Source organism: Leucoraja erinacea, chromosome 2 (assembly GCF_028641065.1).
Source record: "Leucoraja erinacea ecotype New England chromosome 2, Leri_hhj_1, whole genome shotgun sequence".
Classification (NCBI taxonomy): Eukaryota; Metazoa; Chordata; class Chondrichthyes; order Rajiformes; family Rajidae; genus Leucoraja; species Leucoraja erinaceus.
The window spans coordinates 84,992,454-85,015,239 of NC_073378.1; the positions used below are offsets into that span (position 1 = coordinate 84,992,454).

At 42.3% G+C, this 22,786-nt stretch overlaps 1 protein-coding gene across 4 annotated transcripts in view; it reads left to right on the plus strand.

Moving 5' to 3' along the window:
- Positions 1-22,786, plus strand: part of creb5b (cAMP responsive element binding protein 5b) — a 299,242-nt gene that overhangs the window by 194,060 nt on the left and 82,396 nt on the right. For all 4 annotated transcript variants that reach the window (XM_055659976.1, XM_055659968.1, XM_055659958.1 and 1 more), the window contains one exon: positions 8,207-8,293. In XM_055659976.1, the coding sequence (XP_055515951.1) occupies positions 8,207-8,293 (87 nt within the window). The remainder of the gene's footprint in view (positions 1-8,206; positions 8,294-22,786) is intronic.

Genomic DNA, 22,786 nt, shown 5'->3' on the forward strand with positions numbered 1-22,786 from the left:
AAAGAAAGAAAGAAGTGAGTTCTCCAGGAATAGCAACAACAACCTGGTACTTTTGAATTACAATGTTGGCAACCCTAGATTAAACCAAACCACTACTCACCACACCCCTGCCACCAGCACCACCACCCACGACTGCTCTTGCTGATGTTTCTAATCAGCCCTTGTCATCACTATAGATTCCAAGTGTAGTACTCTCTATCTCCCGTAATTATCAAGTCCTCTCTTAAACAATCCCCAACCTCTTCCTACTCCACCATGCTGATGCACCAAACGACTGACTTCCCCTCTTCTACACAATGACAGAACTGATGCAAGAAAGTCTTTTGCTTGCACTTCACCTGTTGAGCACAATTCCTTGAATGTTGACCATGACAGAATTTGGCTGCCATGATCCTGAAACAAACTGAACTAGTTCCTGCAAAAAGGGCCACTTCAACAGGCCGATTGAGACATTTAAGGGCCTGTCCCACTGCGGGGACCTAATGTGCGAGTTTAGAAGAGTTTGCGCTGGACTCAAACTCGCAGCATGGTTGACACGTGGTCCTAGGAGGTCTATGTAACTCTCCTTCATGCATGCTCGAGAGAAGTTTCCGCATACTCCAGGCCTCTGTTTGGTCGAGGAATATTTTTTAGTAAAAAAAATTTTTTTTTTTTAACTCGTAGGTTTAGTCTAAATAGGTCGTAGTAGGTCGGCATGATATTCGTATGTAATTGAAGGTAGTCAAAGGTAGTCGTAGATAGTGTTAGTATAGTCGAAGGTGGTCGGCTTCACTCTCCATTATTCGGTGTCCAATTTTCCCGAAGCTAGTCAAAGCTAGTCTTCAACGTAGTCGAAGAATATCGAAGGAAGTCTTACACATTGTCAAAGGAGGTCTTCTACATATTCATAGGAGGTTCTCCACATAGTAATGCAATAAGTCAAAATGCAATAAGTCAAACTTGGCACTTTTTTAAACTCTCCTAAACTCTTCTAAACTCGCAAATTAGGTCCCCGCAGTGGGACAGGCCCTATATACTCATGCTTTCAGCTATTTCCCCACACAAATGCGTAATCTGTACATTTCAAAACCTATTGTTTGATGTCGTCAGTTACACTCATGCTAATGATGATCAATTGAAGAAAATTAATCAAATCTTGTGCAAATTAATATTTCAAATGGAAACATTTCCAACATTCTTTGATAGTGTTTGTTAAACTTAACAGTCATTGTGTGAATTTATAATGTTCCGAGCTGCCCAAATCTGGAACATTAAAACTAAAATAATGCAATCTAATTCTAGGTTTGTCATCAATTAAATTTCACGTATTTCCATTCTTCTGATAATTTCAAGAACTTGCACTCATTCTCAGAAAGTTTTGCATTGACACATTGATTCAGTCACAGTCAACGGTTTCCTTTACCAAACTGCTTCCTGCCTTAGTTTCAAGATGACAGAACAGAAATATGTTTTTATTCAAAACATGTTATCAAGGCTTCTGAACTAGAAATTTGTTTTACTTGTTTTTGGAAATTAATCTTCCACATACCTGTACCAGTTTTGCTTAAAGGTTAGGGGAGAATGTAGTTAGATAATTCTGCCCTCACTGCAGGCTAATATTTCTGAGTTAAGTTTTCTTTCACCTCTGGATTTTGTTACATGTCAGGTTTTTGTTTCATGCTTGTAACATTTGTAACATGCTGATTTGGAAATCATTCTTATAGAGAATATTGAGGCTACTTAAAATGTTTCAAATGTTTAAAATAAATGTAAATGCATTTTAGTAATTTTACTTTTACACTTCAATTTTTTTTATTTTACCCAATCCCTCCCTGTATACATTTTTAAATATTTTTTTTACTGTTATGCTTCAGTTTTCCTTTTGTGACTTTTTCCAATCCCCCCGTAAATATAGTTCAGGTTCTGGTTCTAAGAATTGGCCCCTTGCCTGCAATGTTCAATCAAGCAAATAGGCCTGAGTGATGGGAGCACATTTAATTCAAATTTCTTAACCTTTCTGACTAGAAAGTTTAAAATCCCAAAATGGTGTGGTGACTTACTTGCCGTGAATCGGATACTTGGTGCTTTCTAGTCTGTCTTCCTGGCATGTAGTACGCTTTTAAAACATATGTTTGATGGTTTCGCATAATATCTATGCCATTTGATAAGAACCTCATTGCAATTGTGAAGCAGAAAGATTCTGCTTTTGTCATAACATAAGTCAAGTCAAGAGAGTTTTATTGTCATGTGTCCCAGATAGGACAATGAAATTCACGCTTGCTGCAGCACAACAGAATATTTTAGGCATAAATACAGAACAGATCAGTGCGTCCATATACTATAGAATATATATATATATATATATACATATACACACATAAATAAACAGATAAAGTGCAATAGGCACTTCACTGGATGTTTTCAAGAGAGAGTTAGATTTAGCTCTTGGTGCTAACGGAATTAAGGGATATGGGGAGAAAGCAGGGACGGGGTACCGATTCTGGATGATCAGCCATGATCATATTGAATGGCGGTGCTGGCTCAAAGGGCCGAACGGCCTACTCCTGCACCTATTGTCTATGTTTCTATGTAATAGGCTGTTATAGTTCAGAGTTTGTTTGAAGTTGTGTTTAATAGTCTGATGGCTGTGGGGAAGAAGCTGTTCCTGGATGTTGCAGATTTCAGGCTCCTGTACCTTCTACCTGATGGCAGCGGAGTGATGAGTGTGTGGCCAGGATGGTGTGGGTCCTTGATGATGCTGCCAGCCTTTTTGAAACAGCGGCTGCGATAGATCCCCTCGACTGTAGGGAGGTCAGAGCCGATGATGGAAGAGGCAGTGTTTACAACTTTTTGCAGCCTTTTCTGCTCCTGGATGCTCAAGTTGCCGAACCAAGCCACGATGCAACCGGTCAGCATGCTCTCTACTGTGCACCTGTAGAAGTTCGAGAGAGTCCTCCTTGACATACCGACTCTCCGTAATCTTCTCAGGAAGTAGAGGCGCTGATGTGCTTTCTTTATAATTGCATCCGTGTTCTGGGACAAGGAAAGATCTTTGGAGATATGCACGCCCAAGAACTTGAAGTTCTTGACCCTTTCAACCATCGACCCGTTGATATAAATGGGACTGTGGGTCCTCATCCTACCCCTTCCAAAGTCCACAATCAGTTCCTTGGTTTTGCTGGTGTTGAGAGCCAGGTTATTGTGCTGGCACCATTCGGTCAATCGGCCGATCTCACTTCTATATTCTGACGTCCCTATCAGTGATACGTCCCACAACAGTGGTGTCATCGGCGAACTTGATGTTGGAGTTCGCATTGTGGTTCACTACGCAGTCATGAGTATAGATTGAGTACAGCAGGGGGCTGAGCATGCAGCCTTGTGGTACTCCCGTGCTGATTGTTATCGAGGATGACACATTTCCACCAATACGGACAGTCTGTAGTCTGTGAATGAGGAAGACGAGGATCCAATTGCAGAGGGATGCGCAGAGACCCAGATCTGAGAACTTGGTAACCAGCTTGGAGGGGATGATTGTGTTAACTGTCGAGCTGTAATCGATGAATAACAGCCTGACATATGAGTTTTTGTTGTCCAAGTGGTCCAGAACGTAGTGGAGAGCCAGCGAGATTGCATACACCGTTGATCTGTTGTGGCGGTAAGCGAACTGCAGTGGGTCCAGGTTTTTGTCGAGGTATGAGTTGATTTGCGCCATGATCAGCCTCTTAAAGCACTTCATCACCACCGGCGTTAGTGCCACTGGTCGATCGTTATTGAGGCACGTCACCTTACTCTTCTTGGGCACCGGTAATATTGATGCCCTCTTAAAGCAGGTGGGAACCTCAGACCTCAGAAATGAGAGGTTGAAAATTTCCGTAAAAACTCCAGTCAGTTGGTCCGCACAGGTACACAGGCACAGTAGCGCGGGACGGGCGCATGGAGAGGCATGGAGGAGTGTGGAGTTGCGCGCGGTATCGCGTGGCGCTCCAGGATTTCGTGCTATACGAAATCCTCCCGTATCACGTACGCATGCTGACGCATTGGCATCGCACGCTGCGTCCCGACGTCTCGCGTGTATCGCGTGGTGACGCATGGTCACGTCACCGTGCGTAACCACGCATAGCTGCACGCTGCAGGGCATTCTAATGATGTCACGCGCACCAGACGGCATGATGACGTGTGATTTCCGAACGATTTCGCCCGTAATGACGCGTCGACCTATTTTACATATGAAGCGGAAATGAGGCGCAAATATCAGCCAAATGGAACAGGCCCTTTAATAATCACAGCGGTATGAACATTGACCTTTAATTTCAGGGAGTCGTTACTTTCTCCTCCCCTTCTCGGCTCTCCCTCAGCCCTCTGGCACCACCTCTTCCTTTCTTCTTCCCGCCCCCCCCCCCCCCACCCTCACATCAGTCTGAAGAAGGGTTTCGACCCAAAATGTTGCCTATTTCCTTCGCTCAATAGATGCTGCCTCACCCGCTGAGTTTCTCCAGCAGTTTTGTCTACATTAATAATCTTATATGTTTCAATAAGAATCCCTCTCATCCTTCTAAATTCCAGAGTATACAAGTCCAGCCGCTCGATTCTATCAACATATGACAGCCCCGCCATCCCAGGAATTAACCTGGTGAACCTATACTGCGCTCCCTCAGTAACAAGAATGTCCTTCCTCAAATTTGGAGACCAAAACTGCACACAATGCTCCAGGTGTGGTCGTACTAGGGCCCTGTACAACTGCAGAAGGACCTCTTTGCTCCTATACTCAACTCCTCTTGTTTTGAAGGCCAACATGCCATTCGTATTCTTCACTGCCTGCTGTACCGGCATGCTTACTTTCAGTGAATGATGAACAAGGACCCACAGATCTCATTGTACTTCCTCTTTTCCCAACTTGACACCATTCAGATAATAAACTGCCTTCCTGTTTTTGCCACCAAAGTGGATAACCTCACATTTATCCACAATAACTGCATCTGCCATGCATCTGCCCACTCACACAACCTGTCCAAGTCACCCTGCATCCTCATAGCATTCTCCTCACAGTTCACACTGCCATCCAGCTTTGTGTCATCTGCAAATTTGCTAATGTTACTTTTAATCCCTTCATCTAAATCATTAATGTATATTGTAAATATCTGCGGTACCGTACCAGTGACTGACAGCCATTCTGAAAGGGACCCTTTAATCCCTACTCCTTGTTTCCTGTCTGCCAACCAATTTTCTATCCATGTCAGCACCCTACCCCCAATACCATGCGCTCTAATTTTGCCCACTAATCTCCTATGTGGGAACCTTATCAAATGTTATCAAAGGCTTCCTGAAAGTTCGTACATTGGCTCTCCCTTGTCCATTTTCCAAGTTGCATCCTCAAAAAATTCCAGAAGATTAGTCAAGCATGATTTCAGCTTCGTAGATCCATGCTGACCGATCCCCCTACTGCTATGCAATTGTGCCGCTATTTCATCTTTTATGATTGTCTCCAACATCTTCCCCACCACCGATGTAAGGCTAACTGGTCTATACTTCCCTGTTTTTTCTCTGCCGCTCTTCTTAAAGAGTGGGATAACATTAGCTACCCTCCAATCCACAGGAACTGATCCTGAATATATAGAACATTGGAAAATGATCACCAATGCGTCCATGATTTCTAGAGCCACTTCCTTAAGTACTCTGAGATGCAGACCATCAGGCCCTGGGGATTTATTATCCTTCAGTCCCATCAGTCTACCCAACACCATTTCCTGCCTATTGTGAATTTCCATCAGTTCCTCCGTCACCTTAGATCACCTGGCCACTAGTACATCAGGGAGATTGTTTGTGTCTTCCTTAGTGAAGACGGATCCAAAGTACCTGTTCAACTCGTCTGCCATTTCCTTGTTCCCCATAATAAATTCAACCTTTTTCTGTCTTCAAGGGTCCAACTTTGGTCTTAACTAATTTTTTCCTCTTCACATACCTAAAGAAGCTTTTACTATCCTCCTTTAAGTTCTTGGCTCGTTTACCTTCGTACCTCATCTTTTCTCCCCGTATTGCCTTTTTAGTTATCTTCTGTTGCTCTTTAAAAGTTTCCCAATCCACTGGCTTCCCCTTCATCTTTGCTATGTTATACTTCTCTTTTATTTTAATACTGTCCCTGACTTCACTTGTCAGCCACAGTCACCTGTTACTCCCCTTGGAATCTTTCTTTTTGGAATGAACTGATCCTGCACCTTCTGTATTATTCCCAGAAATACCTGCCATTGTTGTTCCACTGTCATCTCTGCTAGGGTATCTTTCCAGTCAACTTTGGCCCACTCCTCCCTCATAGCTCCATAGTCCCCTGGTTGTTTAATTGTAATACTGACACTTCTGATTTACCCTTCTCAGTCCACAGTCCCAAAAGCATGTTTCCAACCATCACTCCAATATCATCTCCAGGAATATAAAGCTTGTGGTTTTGTCCAGACCTAAACAACATCAGTTAGCTTCCATTTCATATTTCTCTGCAATTAGTACTTCTTTTAAGCTCCCGGCTTCATTGATCAGTTTATCAGCTTCATTGATCATTTGGTGAAGACGAAAGAGAGTGCAGATGCTGGAAATTATCTGGAACATAAAACAAAATGCTTGAAAGGATCAGGTAATTACGCATCATCTTAGGAGTCAAAAGGTGAAAATCCACATTTCAGGTCGAGGCCCTGCATCAGAACTACGAGGGAAGAGGGAAAGTTTCCAGTATAAAGCAGTGTGTAGGGCAGCAGGGTAGAGGTTGGCAGGTGATTCATAGGATCAAATGGGAGATGGAATGATGGGCAGATGGAACCAAGAGGGGGAAGGATAATATGTAGTCGGCTCCAGTGAAAAATTGTGATTTCAAAATAATTGGAATCAAAACAAAGCTGATATTACTCATTTATGATTCTTGCACCTCGATCTGAACATTTCAAAGTTTAAGCCGGGAGATTAAAAGAAGTCCTAAATGCAGAGAAATATGAAATGGAAACTAACTGAAGCTGTTTTGGTCTGGACAAAAACCACAAGCTTTCTACTCTGTCCTGGAGATGATATTGGAGCGATGGATGGAAACACGGTGGTATAGTTGAACTGTTGTGAAAGATTCTGGCATATTGCTAGAACGTTTTGAGCAGTTTGATTTAATGGTATATAAAATGGTGCAATTCTCTTTTTGTGGCATTACAGATGACTAAATAGCTGACGAGGCAGAGTAAAATTTTCAGACAGGTTTAGCGAGATGAGCAAGATTGACAAATTTATAATATTTTATATTTTGCCACATCTCTCCCCTCCTCCTCCTACTCCTCCTTTCCTGAAAGCACTGACTGTTACAGAGGCGCATGCCAGTTTGCTCTGGCACCCGGCCAACACGGCTGTAATTCATGTTTGAGTTTGACAGCGAGTGTCAAGCTATTCATCTAACAGACCACACCAATGAGTTTGATCTTGTTCCGATACAACATTCACGGATTAGTTCTCCTTGGAATGCGAAGCTTGACCAATTTTCCTTTCTATGCATGAGATGTTCAAACATATTAAACTGCTCTCTCTCTCACTCCGTAAGCCTGTAGTTGATAATTTAGCAGAGCAAAACAGTCGTTCAACTTCATAACAGTCCTGTCTCTGTGGAATCTAACAATGTTGTGCAGTTAAGAGTTGAACTTTTTTGGTTAAAGCATGCTAAATGATTTGCAAATAATGAAACTCATAAAATTAACATGTAATGAGATTTATTTTGTCATGATTGTTACTGCGTACATATAAGAAACAGAAATGAAAGGAGAAGTAGTTCATCCAGTCCCTGGAGCTGCTCTGCTATTCATCAACACTGTGGCTGATCTTCTCTGGCGGTGGCATTTTCCAGCAGTTCCCTTGATTCCCTTCATGTCCAGAAAATGTATCAATCTCTTTATATTTCTGAGTGAGCACAATGACTGACTTTACTCAGCTGTCCAGTGTGCCAAAGGAATTCTAAAGGTTTGCCCTCTGTGCTCCCTGATCTGGGACACCTCAGGTGCAAGAATCCACTCTGTGCTTTTTGCAAATAAAATCGAAATATTCAAGATGCTATATTTAAACTATTTGTTGATATTCAATGGCAAATAGGTACAGCCCATCATCAAAATGTGATTTTACTAATTTCAATTATTTTTTAATATCTATTCTGCATGATTATTTTGCTAAATGTTTAACATTGTTTTAAAGAACGTTTTCCTTTTGTTTTTCAAAGATGGACAGACAATTATCCATGAGTTCTAATATCATGGGAATGCCTGGACCTCCTCAAGTTCACCAAATGCACTCCGAGGCCAAAATGGTAAGAAACATCAAATTGCACCTATGTCAGTGTGAATGGGCATGTGGGTGGAAGGATGGAGTGTTATCCAGAATTTCTGTCAGCTACACAGTTTTAGATTTTTATATAATATATAATTAATATATTATTTGTCATGCCATTTTTAAAACACAAAACCATAAAATGGTTTTAGCTAGCATCAATTGAATAATTTGTTTCCAGTGATCCCTTGGGTCCTGACTTTTCCTTTGAATGGTAAATAAGTTCTCTCTTGCAGTGTTATTGGGGATTGCTCTGTTTCCAAGAATGGTTTTAAAAATGTCAGCTGTGTCCAAAATGAATACTATTTTTATCGGCGTGTTTGATATGATGAACACAAAGTGCTGGAGTAACTCAGCTGGCCAGGCAGTCTGAAGAAGTGTCCCGACCTGAAGCGTGACCCATTCCTTTTCTCCAGAGATGCTGCCTGACCTACTGAGTTACTCCAGCACTTTGCATCCTTTTGTGTAAACAGCATCTGTAGTTCTTTGTTTATATGTTTGATATGATTATTTAGTATGTCCCATGATCATAATGGCTGGCATCTGAATTATTTGCTCATGAAATATGTTCATTGTATATTTTAGTTATTTAGTGATCTTTTGGGCTTTCAGATCTTTTGGGTTTAATTAACTGTGTTTTCAAATCTCAGTTTTTGAATTTACAATTTACAAAACATCTAGAACTACAAAACCAAAACTTGAGAATTGATTCTGGACTTGATGAAATGTAATTGGATTAAAGCCAAAGCAATATTCCAAGTATAAATCTATTAATGTTGACACACATACTTGATAAATGTGTAGCACGAAAGAAAGTGAAGAATATCATTGTATAGAAATGTTATCTGGTTACAAAATATTGCCTGGCCAGATGCAAGTATTGAAATGTCTTTGTGCTTAACGTTGCAAATCCAATGCAGAGCAATCACTCACAGGGTGTTCTTAGACACATGAGGTGACATTGTGTAATCAACATTAATTTCTAATCGTAGACACAGTCTGAAAATGGCGATAAATTTCTTTGAGAGACTGAGCCAATATTTGGTACTGCAGAGGTGGCATGTGTCTTTAATGATATAAATCTTGATGCACTGGGGAGGCAGAGACCAACCTATTCAAATGCAGGATCCCATTGCAATATTTTCAATTAATTTCGAGAGGGGTGGCCAGGTGGGAAAGCTCATGGAAGAAGTTCAACACTGGGAAAATGTTGGTGATGGTGATCGGCAGAGATCAGGAGGAGGGTATTGGAGGGGAGAGTGGAGGGAAGGGGGGAGGGGAGGGAGTAGAGGGACTGGCGTACAATGAATCTGGGTGGACTTCAGGTCATGCCAGCGACCAGAATAAGTGAACCTGGGATGATCACATGACCGGGAGTGGGAGGAAGGGATTGGCCAAGCATCATTTGGGATGGTGCAGGGACATGATCAGGATGTTGGTTTCATTGGCAAACAGTCAATCGATCAAATACCTTCTGAACCACAAGGAATAATCCAATAATTATTTATCAACTTACTTTATCCAATCGTCTCTCTTGTTCTTGTGAAACTGCATTCAGTTTTTACTACAAAATCATAGGAATGGTGAAGAGATTGAGTCTATTTGTCCCTTCTTATCTGCTCTAAAAATCATTGGGTTCACGGCTGATCTTCTGCCTCAGCCCCGTTTTTCTACAGTATTCCCATGTCACTTGATTTCCCTTGCATCGAGTAATCTATCAACTTATGTTTAAACAAACTCAGTGCGTGAGTTTCCACAGCATTCCAGGATAGGATATTCCAAAGTTTCAGCATTGTCTTTATGAATTTCTAATTTATTCAAATTTCTAATTTCTTTGAATTTTATTTGGATATATTCTATCTTTTCTTTCATTATCAAATTCTTCTTTCCTAAAATGTTCCCATTCCTGAAGCCAGCTGCTATTTCTGGCAACTTTACAAGCCTCTTCTTTTGATTTATTCTTTTGATTCCCACTTTTCCTGTTGCATTTTTGTGCCTTTAAAGATTTTTTCTCCAAATACTTCCACATGGATTGAGGGAACCTTGTGTAAATATAATGATGATTTATCATGGTCGTACTGTGAAAATGATGAGGTGTGTACAACAGAAATAGATTAAAGGCAGCATAGTGGCGCAGCTGGTGAAGCTGCTGCTTCACAGTACAGAAGACCTGGGTTTGATCCTGACCTTGGGTGCTCTGTGTGTGGAGTTTGCACAAACTCCCTGTGATCGCGTGGGTTTCCTTTGGGTGCGCCAGTTTCCTCCCAAAGACATACAGGTTTGCAGCCTAATTGGCCTCTGAATTTGACCTGAATGTGTACAGTTTGGTGTGAAAATGGAATATCATGTACGAATAGATGATCAATGGTTGGGGTATGCTGCAGGTCCTGTTTCCATGTAGTGTCTCTAAAAAAAATTACTTTCTTTTAAACTTGTAACAAATCTCATATTCAGGGTTTACAAACGCAGTAGGTTGTGTGAGCCCATGTGCAGAAACGGCACAGATTCCTTTTGAATATCCTGGAATTGAATATCCTGGAATTGACATGCATTCACGGTGCAGGGAGCACAGGCCGTCACGGTGCAGGGAGCACATGCGGTCACGGCGCTGGGCGCACATGCAGTCACGGAGCACATGCTGTCTAGGGGTTGACCTCGCAGTGGGCTTCTCCACTTCAAATAATCCAAAGGTTATTCTCCCCTGAGCCCTGACAAGGCGTACAGTGCAGATACCCACTATTTGTTCATTGACGAACTTAACATTGGCAAGGTTTTCCTTGCGCCTTACTTCAATCTCTGCATGACTCGTCTCCAATCTTTCCCCACGTTTTCAATGTTACCTCTCTCTACCGAAGAGAAACAAGCGTGTTACATTCCCTGAGTCTGTCACCACAAATCTCTGCAGCTTCTGGTTTCTCTCCGTGAAAAACTGTTCACGCTGTGCTCTGCATATTTGATAAGAATGCGACCATTGTTTCAGGAGTAAATAAATGTTTTTTCTCAATTTATTAGGTGAGTAACATGTTGCACTGAAAGCTGTTAACAAGCTACCTTTTTCATCTCCGGCCAAATGTCCTGTGGAGTCTTGGAAATCCACTTGATGGCAGTGACCCAGTTGAAGTGAATCCTGATGATTCCAGTGCGATCTGAAGTGGAAATGGTGTTGCTCAGATAGGCCCAATGAAGTGCGAGAGAGCCTCACTAAAGGGGCTGTCCCACTGTGACGACCTAATTGGCGAGTTTAGACGAGTTTGCCCTCAACTCATGCCCGCTGCATGGTCGACACGAGGTCCTAGGAGGTTTTAGTAACTCTCTTTCATGCTCGAGAGTAGTCCCCGCGTACTCGAGACCTCAGCTAAGTCGCTGCGTTTTTTTCAACATGCTGAAAAATGCCTGCGAGTAAAAAAAGATCGCCATGGAAAAAATCGATATTTTTTTACTCGTAGGTTTAGTCGAGGTAGGTCGTAGTAAGTCGTAATGCTATCGTAGGTAATCGAAGGCAATCAAAGGTAGTTAAAGGTGTAGATTGGTTTATGCATGCAACCAATCATATATAGCTCAGCATCACTAACCTCGCCTTACTGTATCATTTACACCCACTTCCCATGCTACTCAGTTCGGTAGCAGACTGGAGTCAGTGACTACTAACATGTTTAATGTACATTAAAAACTACCTTAAGTTACACGTGTGTAAATGCCTTATTTACATGGTGTCAGAAGTGGGATGACCTGCTTCTCTTGTTTATCAGTTTTTATTTTCTTTTATTAAGTTGTTATTTCTATTTTTTGCGATGGCTTCTTCCTGCCGAAAGCCTGCACAGCTCATTTTTGACTCGGATATCGCTGAGTGTTGGGCTACTTTTGAATTGGATTACCGGCACTACATTAACATTGTGCATCGAAATGAACCAGACGCTGTCGGAGCCTCTCTTCTACTCAACCTTGCTGGCCCAGATGCCATGAAATGAGCGAGAACTTTTCTGTACTCCCCAGCGGTCCTGGGGGCATTGACAGTTCCCACTAAACAATTACAGTGCCTAGCCGAACACACTGCCGCCGACCCCACTCTCCAAAGACTCTCATCAGTGATCAAAGGGGGTTGGCCAGACAGGCGCGTTAGCGCACCAGCAGAGACACAGCTGTTTTTCCTAGTCCGCGACGAACTGGTCATTAAGGACGGCGTTATAGTCAAGGGCCACAAAGTCATGATTCCTTCATCGTTGTACGACAAATACTACAATGAGGCACACAGCGGTCACCCGGTAGTCGATGCTACACTCGCCCACGCACAGAACCTGTTCTACTGGCCTGGGAAGGCCAAATACATAAGGGACCGTATATCCTCATGCCCCACCTGCAATAGTCTTGCACCTCACCAGCAGAGGCAGCCCCTACTGCAACAACCTGCACCGGCCCTGGCCTGGACTTCGGTGGCGGCAGACATCTTCGAATGGCGTGGTAAGCACTACCTCGTTCTCGCTGACTCATTTTCAAACTGGTTCGAAGTAGACCTACTGACCTCCCTCACATCTGAGATGGTCATCCGAAAACTAAGAAAACACTTTTCCACATTCGGCTCACCTGTCCGTCTGCAGACCGACAACGGTAGACAGTTTACCAGTCACGAGTTTAAGCTCTTTGCCAATCGATGGAATTTCCACCATGTCACGAGCAGCCCTGAGTACCCACAGAGCTTGCTGAACGGGCTATCAGGAGCAATCGCGCCTGGCAAATTCGGACTTTTACCGTGATCTCCTGAACCTCAGGAACATTACCAGAGACGGGACCCTGGGATCACCAGCCCAGCGACTAATGTCCAGAACAACAAGACCTCCGATTCCTATTGCTCAGCAGAAGCTGATACCTCGAGTGCTGGAGCCTGCCTCAATCCAAAAGCGCATTCAGGAGAAACATGATATTCAGAAACGGTCATACGACAAATCATGCAAACCTCTCCTGCCTCTACTGCCGGGACAGGTTGTACATTTACAAACTACCAGTGGACATTCCCGTCTGGCTACTGTTGTCGGCACGGCTGACAATCTACCGCAGACGTCTTCAACATCTACTTGCTGTACAGGAACCCCGTCTGCCGCTGGCGGGACCCTATGCTCCCCCGTTTCAGTTCCAGCCGTTCGCTGCAGATCCATCGACCGGTCCCCGCTTGCCCCTAACATCTCGCATGTTCCATTCTCTTCCGCGTGACGTGGCTGTGGCTAACCCCGGGGCTACCCCTCCTGCACGATTCTCCTCTCCGGCACTTCCGGCCTCCTCCGCGGCTTTCTCGCCTCCGGGTCCACCGCCTACCTCTAATCTTTCCGGTGAAGGAGGGGAGGATTTGGTCCGTACGCGTTCGGGCCGCGTCAGTAGACCGCCTGTTAGATATGGCGATTTTGTTTAACTTTAATGGCATGGATGCTCACTATACTCACTCTTCAAAGGGGAAGGATGTAGATTGGTTTATGCATGCAACCAATCATATATAGCTCAGCATCACTAACCCCGCCTTACTGTATCATTTATACTAACACCCACTTCCCATGCTACCGATACGTTGCCTATTTCCTTCGCTCCATAGATGCTGCTGCACCCGCTGAGTTTCTCCAGCTTTTTTGTGTAACCTTTAATTTTAGTTAATGGCTAACTTTGGATTTTTGACTTGCTTTGGAAACCTAAAGCACATTCTGCTAACTGCTCAACTTTCAGAACAGTATATACATTGTTCATGATGAGAACGTCTTGAATATTTAAATGATGAATCTGCAAACAAATCAGGTTATTACTTAATGATCACATTTAATTAATATTTTAGCATCGTGATGTAACTTATACAAAGATGGTTATGACATGCTATCACTGCAAACCAGTGTAGCAGACTGGTCAGTGACTATTAACATGTTGTCAAGTCTGAATGTACATTAAAGACTATCTTAAGTTACACGTGGGTTTCTCCCCCCCTCTTCTCTCCCCCCCTGCACTCTCCCTGGTTGAAGTAATCCAAGTAAGAAAAAAATCATCCCTGATCAATAATGCGAAACCTGTTATACACTAGCATTACTCCATTGTGCTCTGCCGTAAGTGAATGTTGCAGGAAGACTAAAAATGCAACTCCAGCTGAGCTAATTGGAGATGAAATTTGTTTTGAACTTAACCACAGTATTTGCTGCTTGAAACATTTCCACTTCATTTGCACTGATTTTCCAATCAGAGCAAATTAAAATTGCAGCAAATGAATAAACATTAGTGCATGGACCTCTTATCTCATATGTTGGTTGTAGCAGTCAGCACAGCTCGATATCATAGACAGCTATGTTGTATCGGAAATACATTTGTAGATAAAACAGGAATAAGTTAGGCAGCATCTATGGAGAGCTAATGTTTCAAATCGGCAATCTTCCATTAGTCTGATTAAAGGTCACCAACATAAAAATTCACCTGTTTCTCTCTCCACAGTGGTCACTTAACCTGCAGTGCATTTTAGGATTTTTTCTCTCCAGATTTTTAGCTGTGTATCTGAGGTGTTTCAGTTTAGTTTATTGTCACCTGTACAGTGAGAAGCTTTTGTTGCGTGCTAACCAGCTGTGCAGCTGAGAATATAAAATATACACCATTGTTTTTGAAGAAATCTCCACTGCATTTACTTTGGATTTCAGCAAACCTGTGCAGAATTCTAGCAGGTCACATGACATAAAGCTAACCAAGGGAGGAGAATATTCTTTTTAAGAGTCGAGAGTGTTTTATTGTCATATGTCCCAGATAGAACAATGACATTCTTATTTGCTGCAGCACAACAGAATATGTAATCATAATAAATAATATGATAAACGAGAGAGAGAGAAAGAAAAAATATACAAATATAATAGTGTAGATCGTAAAGGTTTCACATTGAATGGAAGTTGCTTTTGGATATGTTACTGTCCCATGGTGTATTTATGCATTATACAGTGTGAAGAATGTAAATAATATTGTCCAAAACTGTGGACAGAGCAAACAATTTATCTTATTTTTATGGAGGAGTATGGAGGAGCAGAATTACTATGTCAGGCTCCAAGCTGATTAACTGAAGACAGAGTACCTCCTCCTCCTGAGAACCAATGATTTCAACCCATGGCACCACAGCATTCCTCCTGCACCCATCCCCTTACCCCATCATGGAGAGGCTAAAGGCCAGTGGCTGCCTGCCAGAGGATGCCCATGTACCAATCTACAAGACAAACCCTTGAAACGGATAGTGCATCTTTCTACATCCACCAGAAGACCAATAGTAATTGTGAGCAATTTTGGCCACCATATCTGAGGAAGTATGTGCGGGCACTGCAGAGGGTCCAGAGGAGGTTTACAAGAATAATCCCAGGAATGAGTACGTTAACCTATGATGAGCATATGTCGGCACTGGGTCTGTACTCGCTGGAGTTTTGAAGAATGAGGGGGGGACCTCATTTAAACACACAGAATAGTGAAAGGCTTGGATAGAGTGGACATGGAGAGAATGTTTTCACTAGTGGGAGAGTCTGGAACTAGAGGTGATAGCCTCAGAATTATAGGATGTTCTTTTAGGAAGGAGATGAGGAGAAATGTGTTTAGTTTAAGGGTGGTGGTTCTGTGGAATTCTTTGTCGCAGAAGGCTGTGGAGGCCAAGTCAATGGATATTTTTAAGGCATAGATAGATAGTTTCTTGATTAGTACAGTTATCAGGGGTTATGGGGAGAAGGCATAGTACACTGTAAACAATATGATAAACGAGAGAGAAAAAAAGGTTCAGTGTGTATATATACACATACCCACAAGTATGCGCGCGCACACACACACACACACACGCACGCACACACGCACGCACACACGCACGCACACACGCACACACACACACACACACACTTTTTCCAAAGTACTATGGCGTTTTTGGCGATTTTCTGCCATTGATGAGTACAGAGCCGTAGCCTATATATTAAAAAATAAATTCAAATGTAGAAACTTTCTTTACATAAATTACAAACAAAAAAATTGCAACAATTGGAAGGGATTTGTACGTCAATTTCAGCAGCTTCTGGAATTCACTTTCATGACTATGATGAAGTTATGTGACCCAAATCAAATTAGGTAATTAATATTTGCTCTGCGATCTCTCAACTCCTAGATTTCACCCCCCCCCCCCCCCTCTCCCTCTCCTTCTTCCACCAAAAAAAAGTAATCAGTTGCTCACACAATGGTGATAGCACTGCCTGAAATGTCCTTATTGTTTTACCTTTGCGACCTTACTCCAATGATTTGTTTATCACTTTGAAATCCCTGTAAATGGGCAGCTGCTCATTGATTTTTGCAGGGCCTCTGACAGATGTTCTCAATCAACCAGAGCCATATCAAATAGTGAGAAGCGGCTGATGTGGCTTTGTTGTGGCATGAAACGTAGCCATTTCCTGGCTGTAGATTTGATTTGTTCCATAAAACTGTTTGATCCATGGCTGTGTAAAGTGGCTACGTGCAGATGAGTCAAATTATACAGATCACAAAGCTATGGTCAACCTGGTAGTCTTGTTCTTGCTGTTCATAACCTGGGCTCCCAGCTGGCATCTTCTGCTCTACACATTCTCACTGCCCTTCATTAAAAAGCACATCAAAGTAATATTCACTTGTTAGTGCAATGTGTCTTAATGCTCAGCAACCGATGACAGAGCATTTTGTTCTAATCATGGTGATGCAAACTAAATTTATGCGAGCTACAATGAGTTTTGGAGGCAGAATACAAAACACCAATGATACTACAAAGGTTTGCGAACAAATTAATAACTTGGAGTCTGTTTTCTCCAGGCACCCTTCATTACCAAATCCCTGTCTGCAATCAATTATACATTTTAAGGGAGATAATTTTTTTTAGCATCTGTGTGTACAAAACTAGTTGGATTTCAGCAGTATACATTCATTCATGCAGCCAAACTAATTTAATCTACCTGTGGGAATGCATTCTACAAACATTTGGAATTTCCTGTCGAAGGAAGCACATAGCTAACTAGCTGCATAATTTGCCTGCAAAGTTCAGTGTGTTAACTGGTGAGTTGAAATGCAAATGTTGGTGGATTTGTCGAGCTTCATGCAGATTTTGAGGCCCTCAGTTGCCCTCAGCGAAACAGAGGACCCATTATTTTCACGTTTTTGCGAATGCTGTGCGATGATCGGTGGCCAAATGGGATGATTCTGTTCCTACAGGATGAATTGACCTCCTTCACCACAGGGAACCACATTCTGGGATTCACCTGGGCTGTAGATCAGGGAAATGGAAAGGGATGAAGAAGGTTGAAGCGAGCTTAGAGGGAGAGTGACTGAGTATGCATGTTTCTGTATACATGTCCACGTATATGTGAGTATTAGGGACATTAAATCTGTTCAGAAACTAATCACCCCTTGCGATATTTTTCATGAGGCTTCTCCTGGAAGAAGGATCAGTAAAGAAAAAATAAGTTTTGTCCTGAGGGAGGGATATCAATTGATTTGTACTTTGCTGCAAGAGGAACACATGGGTATTTGCATTATGCTCACGTACATTTGGAAAATGTACAGTTCTGCAAGTGATTATGTGTTCAGTAAGCCTCATTGATATCAATTGTAGTTTTGCTGGAGATGGGAAATGTAGAGGAACGTAGGAACATGAAAAGTTGCTTCGAGCCTATTCTACCATTCAGTCAAAATCTCAGGTGATTTGTGGCAAACTCTGTATACTCATGTTTTCCTCATAGCCATTAAACATCTGTCAAGCTTAGATTTAGTATTAAGCATTTACCTTTTACCAATTGTCATTTGTCTGGGGATCTTTCTATAATACAAAGAATCATACGTTTCTTCACTAGATCTGCCTCATTACATTTTCCTTTTATGCCACTTCTAACTTCAATCCAAAAACAACCACTGATCAAGGTTTTGCTGATTCTTTGTCACAGGTATTGAGACACCTGGTCCCACTACTTCCCATCATCTTTTTGTTCAAGTTACACCTCCACAAAGATGACCCCATTATCCAGGTCTCTATGTCCTTTATATCCTACATTTCCTTATCCTTTTTTAAGCTGATCCTCACTCTGAAATGCATCTCACACTTGCTTGACTCCATTCTCACCAAACTGTTGAATACCAACTTCTAGCCCCATTTTACCTGGCCTGTTGCTTCCTTTCCCACGGGTGTACTACTGCTCTTTCTAAAAGTCACCTTCATGACCTTGCCCTATTGTGGATGTGCTAAAAAGATTCTGCACCTTCTTTCCCACAGTCCCATACCTGAACTAATTGATCAGGTTTCCACTTCTGCAAGGTAAGAATCTCTCTCTGACTGTGGCCATGGTGCACTTCCATGCCATCATTGAGCTCCTGATGCCGTTTGCACAATGGATGCACTGCCCAACCCCCACCCCCCCCCACCACTCCTCTCCTCCATTCACTACCTCTGATTAATTTTGCTTGATTCCACTTTTACCCACTTGACTGCATCCAAAGGCTGAGAGTTTGTGGTACTAGTTTATTTACCTCCATTGGGCATGCCAGAAGTAAGATTTATTTTTGACCCTCCTAGTCCTCATTGGGATATTGCCCTTGCCAGGACCATCTGTCGACTTCGATTCAATTTCCATATTTATGCAGATCTAGATACGTCCAAAGAAAGACAAAGTGCTTAAGTAACTCAGCGCGTCAGGCAGCATCTCTGGAGAACATGGATAGGTAATGCCCTGATTCAAGATGTTCCCGTATTCTGTGAAATAGTCGCGGCCTCAGTATGGTTGTAGCAAATTTTTCAACATGTTGAAAAATGTTCTGCGACCAAAAATTGGTCGCCATGGAGAAAATCGATACATTTGTAGTCATAGGTGCAGTGGTAGTGGGGTCGCCATGTAGTTGTAGGTAGTCGAGGCAGCCGCAAGTAGTTTTAGTTAATCTCCTTTGCTGACCGGGCATTTTCATTGGCTCATTGGGGGAAAAAAACGTAAGCACAAGTTTTCAGAACCAAGGAAAACCGACCGGTAATGTTAAATGCCCGCTGAACTTCACAGCTGTGTATCTCTGGTGTATTAAAAGTTGTCTGGCTTCTTAAAAGTGTCTCCACCCCTTCTCCCCCCCCACCCATCTCCCCTCCCCGTCCCGCTCTTTTAAAGGACTTACCGTACACTTTGCTAACCGTCTTTAACCTTCCTGTTCATCGCGGTGTGTGTCTATATCACCTTGGCTTTGCACCTTGTGAATTTCAGACAGCGTTTTCCCCGCTTTCCCTGGCCCTGTGTGTGTGTGTGTGTGTGTGTGTGTGTGTGTGTGTGTGTGTGTGTGTGTGTGTGTGTGTGTGTGTGTGTGTGTGTGTGTGTGTGTGTGTGTGTGTGTGTGTGTGTGTGTGTGTGTGTGTGTGTGTGTGTGGTCGCGCTCGCGTTCGTGTTCGTCTCTGACGGTTGTCGTTCCAGTTCACAGTTTTTCAGGCGAGTGCCTCGAGCTTGAAGGTCGCAGGCAGACCGCTGAAAAGTCGCCTAAGTGGGACAGGCCCTTTAGTGATGCCATTGTATGGAGTGCAAACAAGGCTGTTGACAATAATAAAAGAAAAACAGGAAAGCAAATTATGAGAAGGATGGAAGAGTCTGCAAAAAGTGAGGAGAAAGATGGTGGATGGAGTATGTGTAGGAAATAGGCACGGAAATCGCTATCAAAACATGGGGGGAACACAGTTTCTTGTTGTGTATTCATACTCACACACGCACATGCGCACATACGCGTGACTTCGGCCGTGGGCCCTGTGGACGGTAACATCAGGAGCTGACCGGGTTGGTGACCGACTCCGAACTCCAGCAACAACAGCTTCGTCCACCCCGAATCGTGGGGCTTGAATTGGCCCATTCGCGGGGTCTTTCATCGGCCGGCGGGGGCTTCAACATCGGGAGTCTCGATCGCCTCGATGCAGCAGTTTGATTTTAAGCCATGCCGAGCTCTGAAAGACCCCGCAAACAGGCCGATTCAGCCCTTAGAAAGTGTCTGATGAAGTCCGGATTACAAAACATAGGGGGGGATTGTCCCCCACGTCTCAAAGCATAGGGGGGGGGACATGTCCCCTCCGTTCCCCCCCCAGGATTTCCGCCCATGGTAGGAAGGGACTGCAGATACTGGTTTACACTGAAGATAGACACAAAATACTGGAGTAACAGCAGATTAGGCAGCATCTCTGGAGAAAATGGGTGACATTTTGGGTCGAGACCCTTCTTCAGACTTAGAGTTAGGGGAGGGAGTTTAGAGAAATAGAAGGGTAAGAATGGAAAAACTATCAGATCAAAGCAGATGATATAAGGAAATGTAGAATGACTCACAGTTAGCTGAGGGGAAGATGACAACATAACATGCAATCAGTAATATTTAATCAGATGAATAGTAGAACTAGTCAGAGAACTAGGACGGGAGAGGGACCGAGAGAGAGCGAAAGCAAGGGTTACTTGAAGTTAGAGAATTCAATGTTCATACCATTGGGTTGTAAGCTACCTAAACAAAATATGAGATGCTGTTTCTCCAATTTGCTTTGGGCCTCAAAGGGGAGGAGACCCTGGACAGAAAGGTCAGCATGAGACTGGGAGGGGGAGTTAAAGTGTTTAGCAACCGGGAGATAACATAGGTTTAGGCGGACTGAATGGAGGTGTTCAGTGAAGTGATCAGATTGAATATACTGGGTGGAATGTGAAGAGGTAGAGGAATAGCAAATAATAATGTTACTTAATTAGTCTAAGGCTATACATTGCTAAAAGATCTTGGTTGTCTGTACATTTAACACAGTTACATCAAATAATTAGGAGGATGAATAGTGTTGGCCTTCACTGCAAGGAGTATGAAGAGAAGAGAAAGGATGTTTTGTGCTTTGTGTTGGTAGCACCAAAGTTGGAATACCATCTTATATAAAGTGGGATAAATTTGTTTTAGTTGTGGTGCTAAAAAGGTTCACTAGATTTTCTCCTGAATGAAGAGATTGCCAATAAACAAAGATTGGGCAGAATGGGTATATAATCTCTAAACTTTGGAAGAATGTGTGGTGATCTGATTAACATGCAATATTTTGAGGGACTTGACAAGAATGATTATGCGAGGATATTTCAACTAGGAATCTAAACCCAAGAGAGACAGAGCAGAGGCTCTTAACATTCAGGTGAGGAAGAATTTCATGTCTCAAAGGACAATGATTCTTTGGAATTCTCGCTGCCAAATCACTGTTGGCACCAAATTGATAATTATTTTAAACTTAAGATAAGTATTTGGATTACAGACAAATCAGCGGATAGGGGGAATCGGACAAGTGGTGATAAAGCCAAAGATTAGATTAGATCATTAACAATCATGATGGGTTGGCTGGCATATTTCTGTTCCTGATTTTTGTATTTATATGTTGCAAAAAGCCAGTTCTATCTCATTTGTTCTTTATAATGTGTGACTTCTACTCTATCTCTTTGCTGCTTGACAGAGCAATATCTAGTCTTGGACAAATCGCAGTTTCCTCTATTTAAACAATGGCATGATGAGGAATAGTTATCTTTGAAAACTGCTATAAATTCCAGAACCTTATAGTGATTCTGCTTTACTTTCGTACCATCCCTGGGAGAACTTAACTGATTAATTGGAAATATTTTGGACTCAAATTTACTCCAGCAACAAGATGTGTACTTCAATCTCCAGAGCACTGCCTATTCCTGGCTCTTATCAGAATGTCAGTGAACAGCTGGAATGCTTTTGTTTTAACTAAAGTTTCTGAAGTCAGTTAAGATTATCCATAATGCCTGTGTTTCTGAGATTCTGAAATTGAGATCATGATCACTGAACATTAAATTTTGTTGTCAACATGACTCAGCCTCGTAACATGCTGCAACTTTGTTCATTGAGTTATGAGCTCAGCTGTTTCAGTTTCATGTTGTTCAATTGGGCAGTTCTGTAATGAATGTATGAAATGGAATGAACTACGTAATACCTTCTTCTAATCAGTTGTACTCCCAGTGCCAAAATGAGTATGGATCTGGCTATGATTTTTCAAAAATGATACTAAATGTTTTTGTCACCAAAATAATTGTGTCAGATCATGAGGAGATTTGATAGATAGTTCTTACAAAGAATATATTGAATATCACAACTCCCCCTTTGTATGTAAAATGCATTGTTATGGCTTATGAATATCAGCGACGTACATTGAAGGTATCAGCATTATCATATTTGCATTAAGAGTGATCACATTTCAATCATTGCGCTATAAATCTATAAAGATTTTAATGATTAGATTCTGGTTTTGTTTCCAATTTTATGAAGTCAATTGATCAGTTCTGGCCCCACATCTTGAGCATTTTAGGCCAAAATAACTGTACTCCGCGTAACATTATACCTACTCATTTATGCTGATTCAGTAAACATGTGAATGTTTATTGCAGTCCCACAACTCATAATACTAATGAGAAGGTATTGGGTTTCATGAAAGTTTACATTCATAACAAAT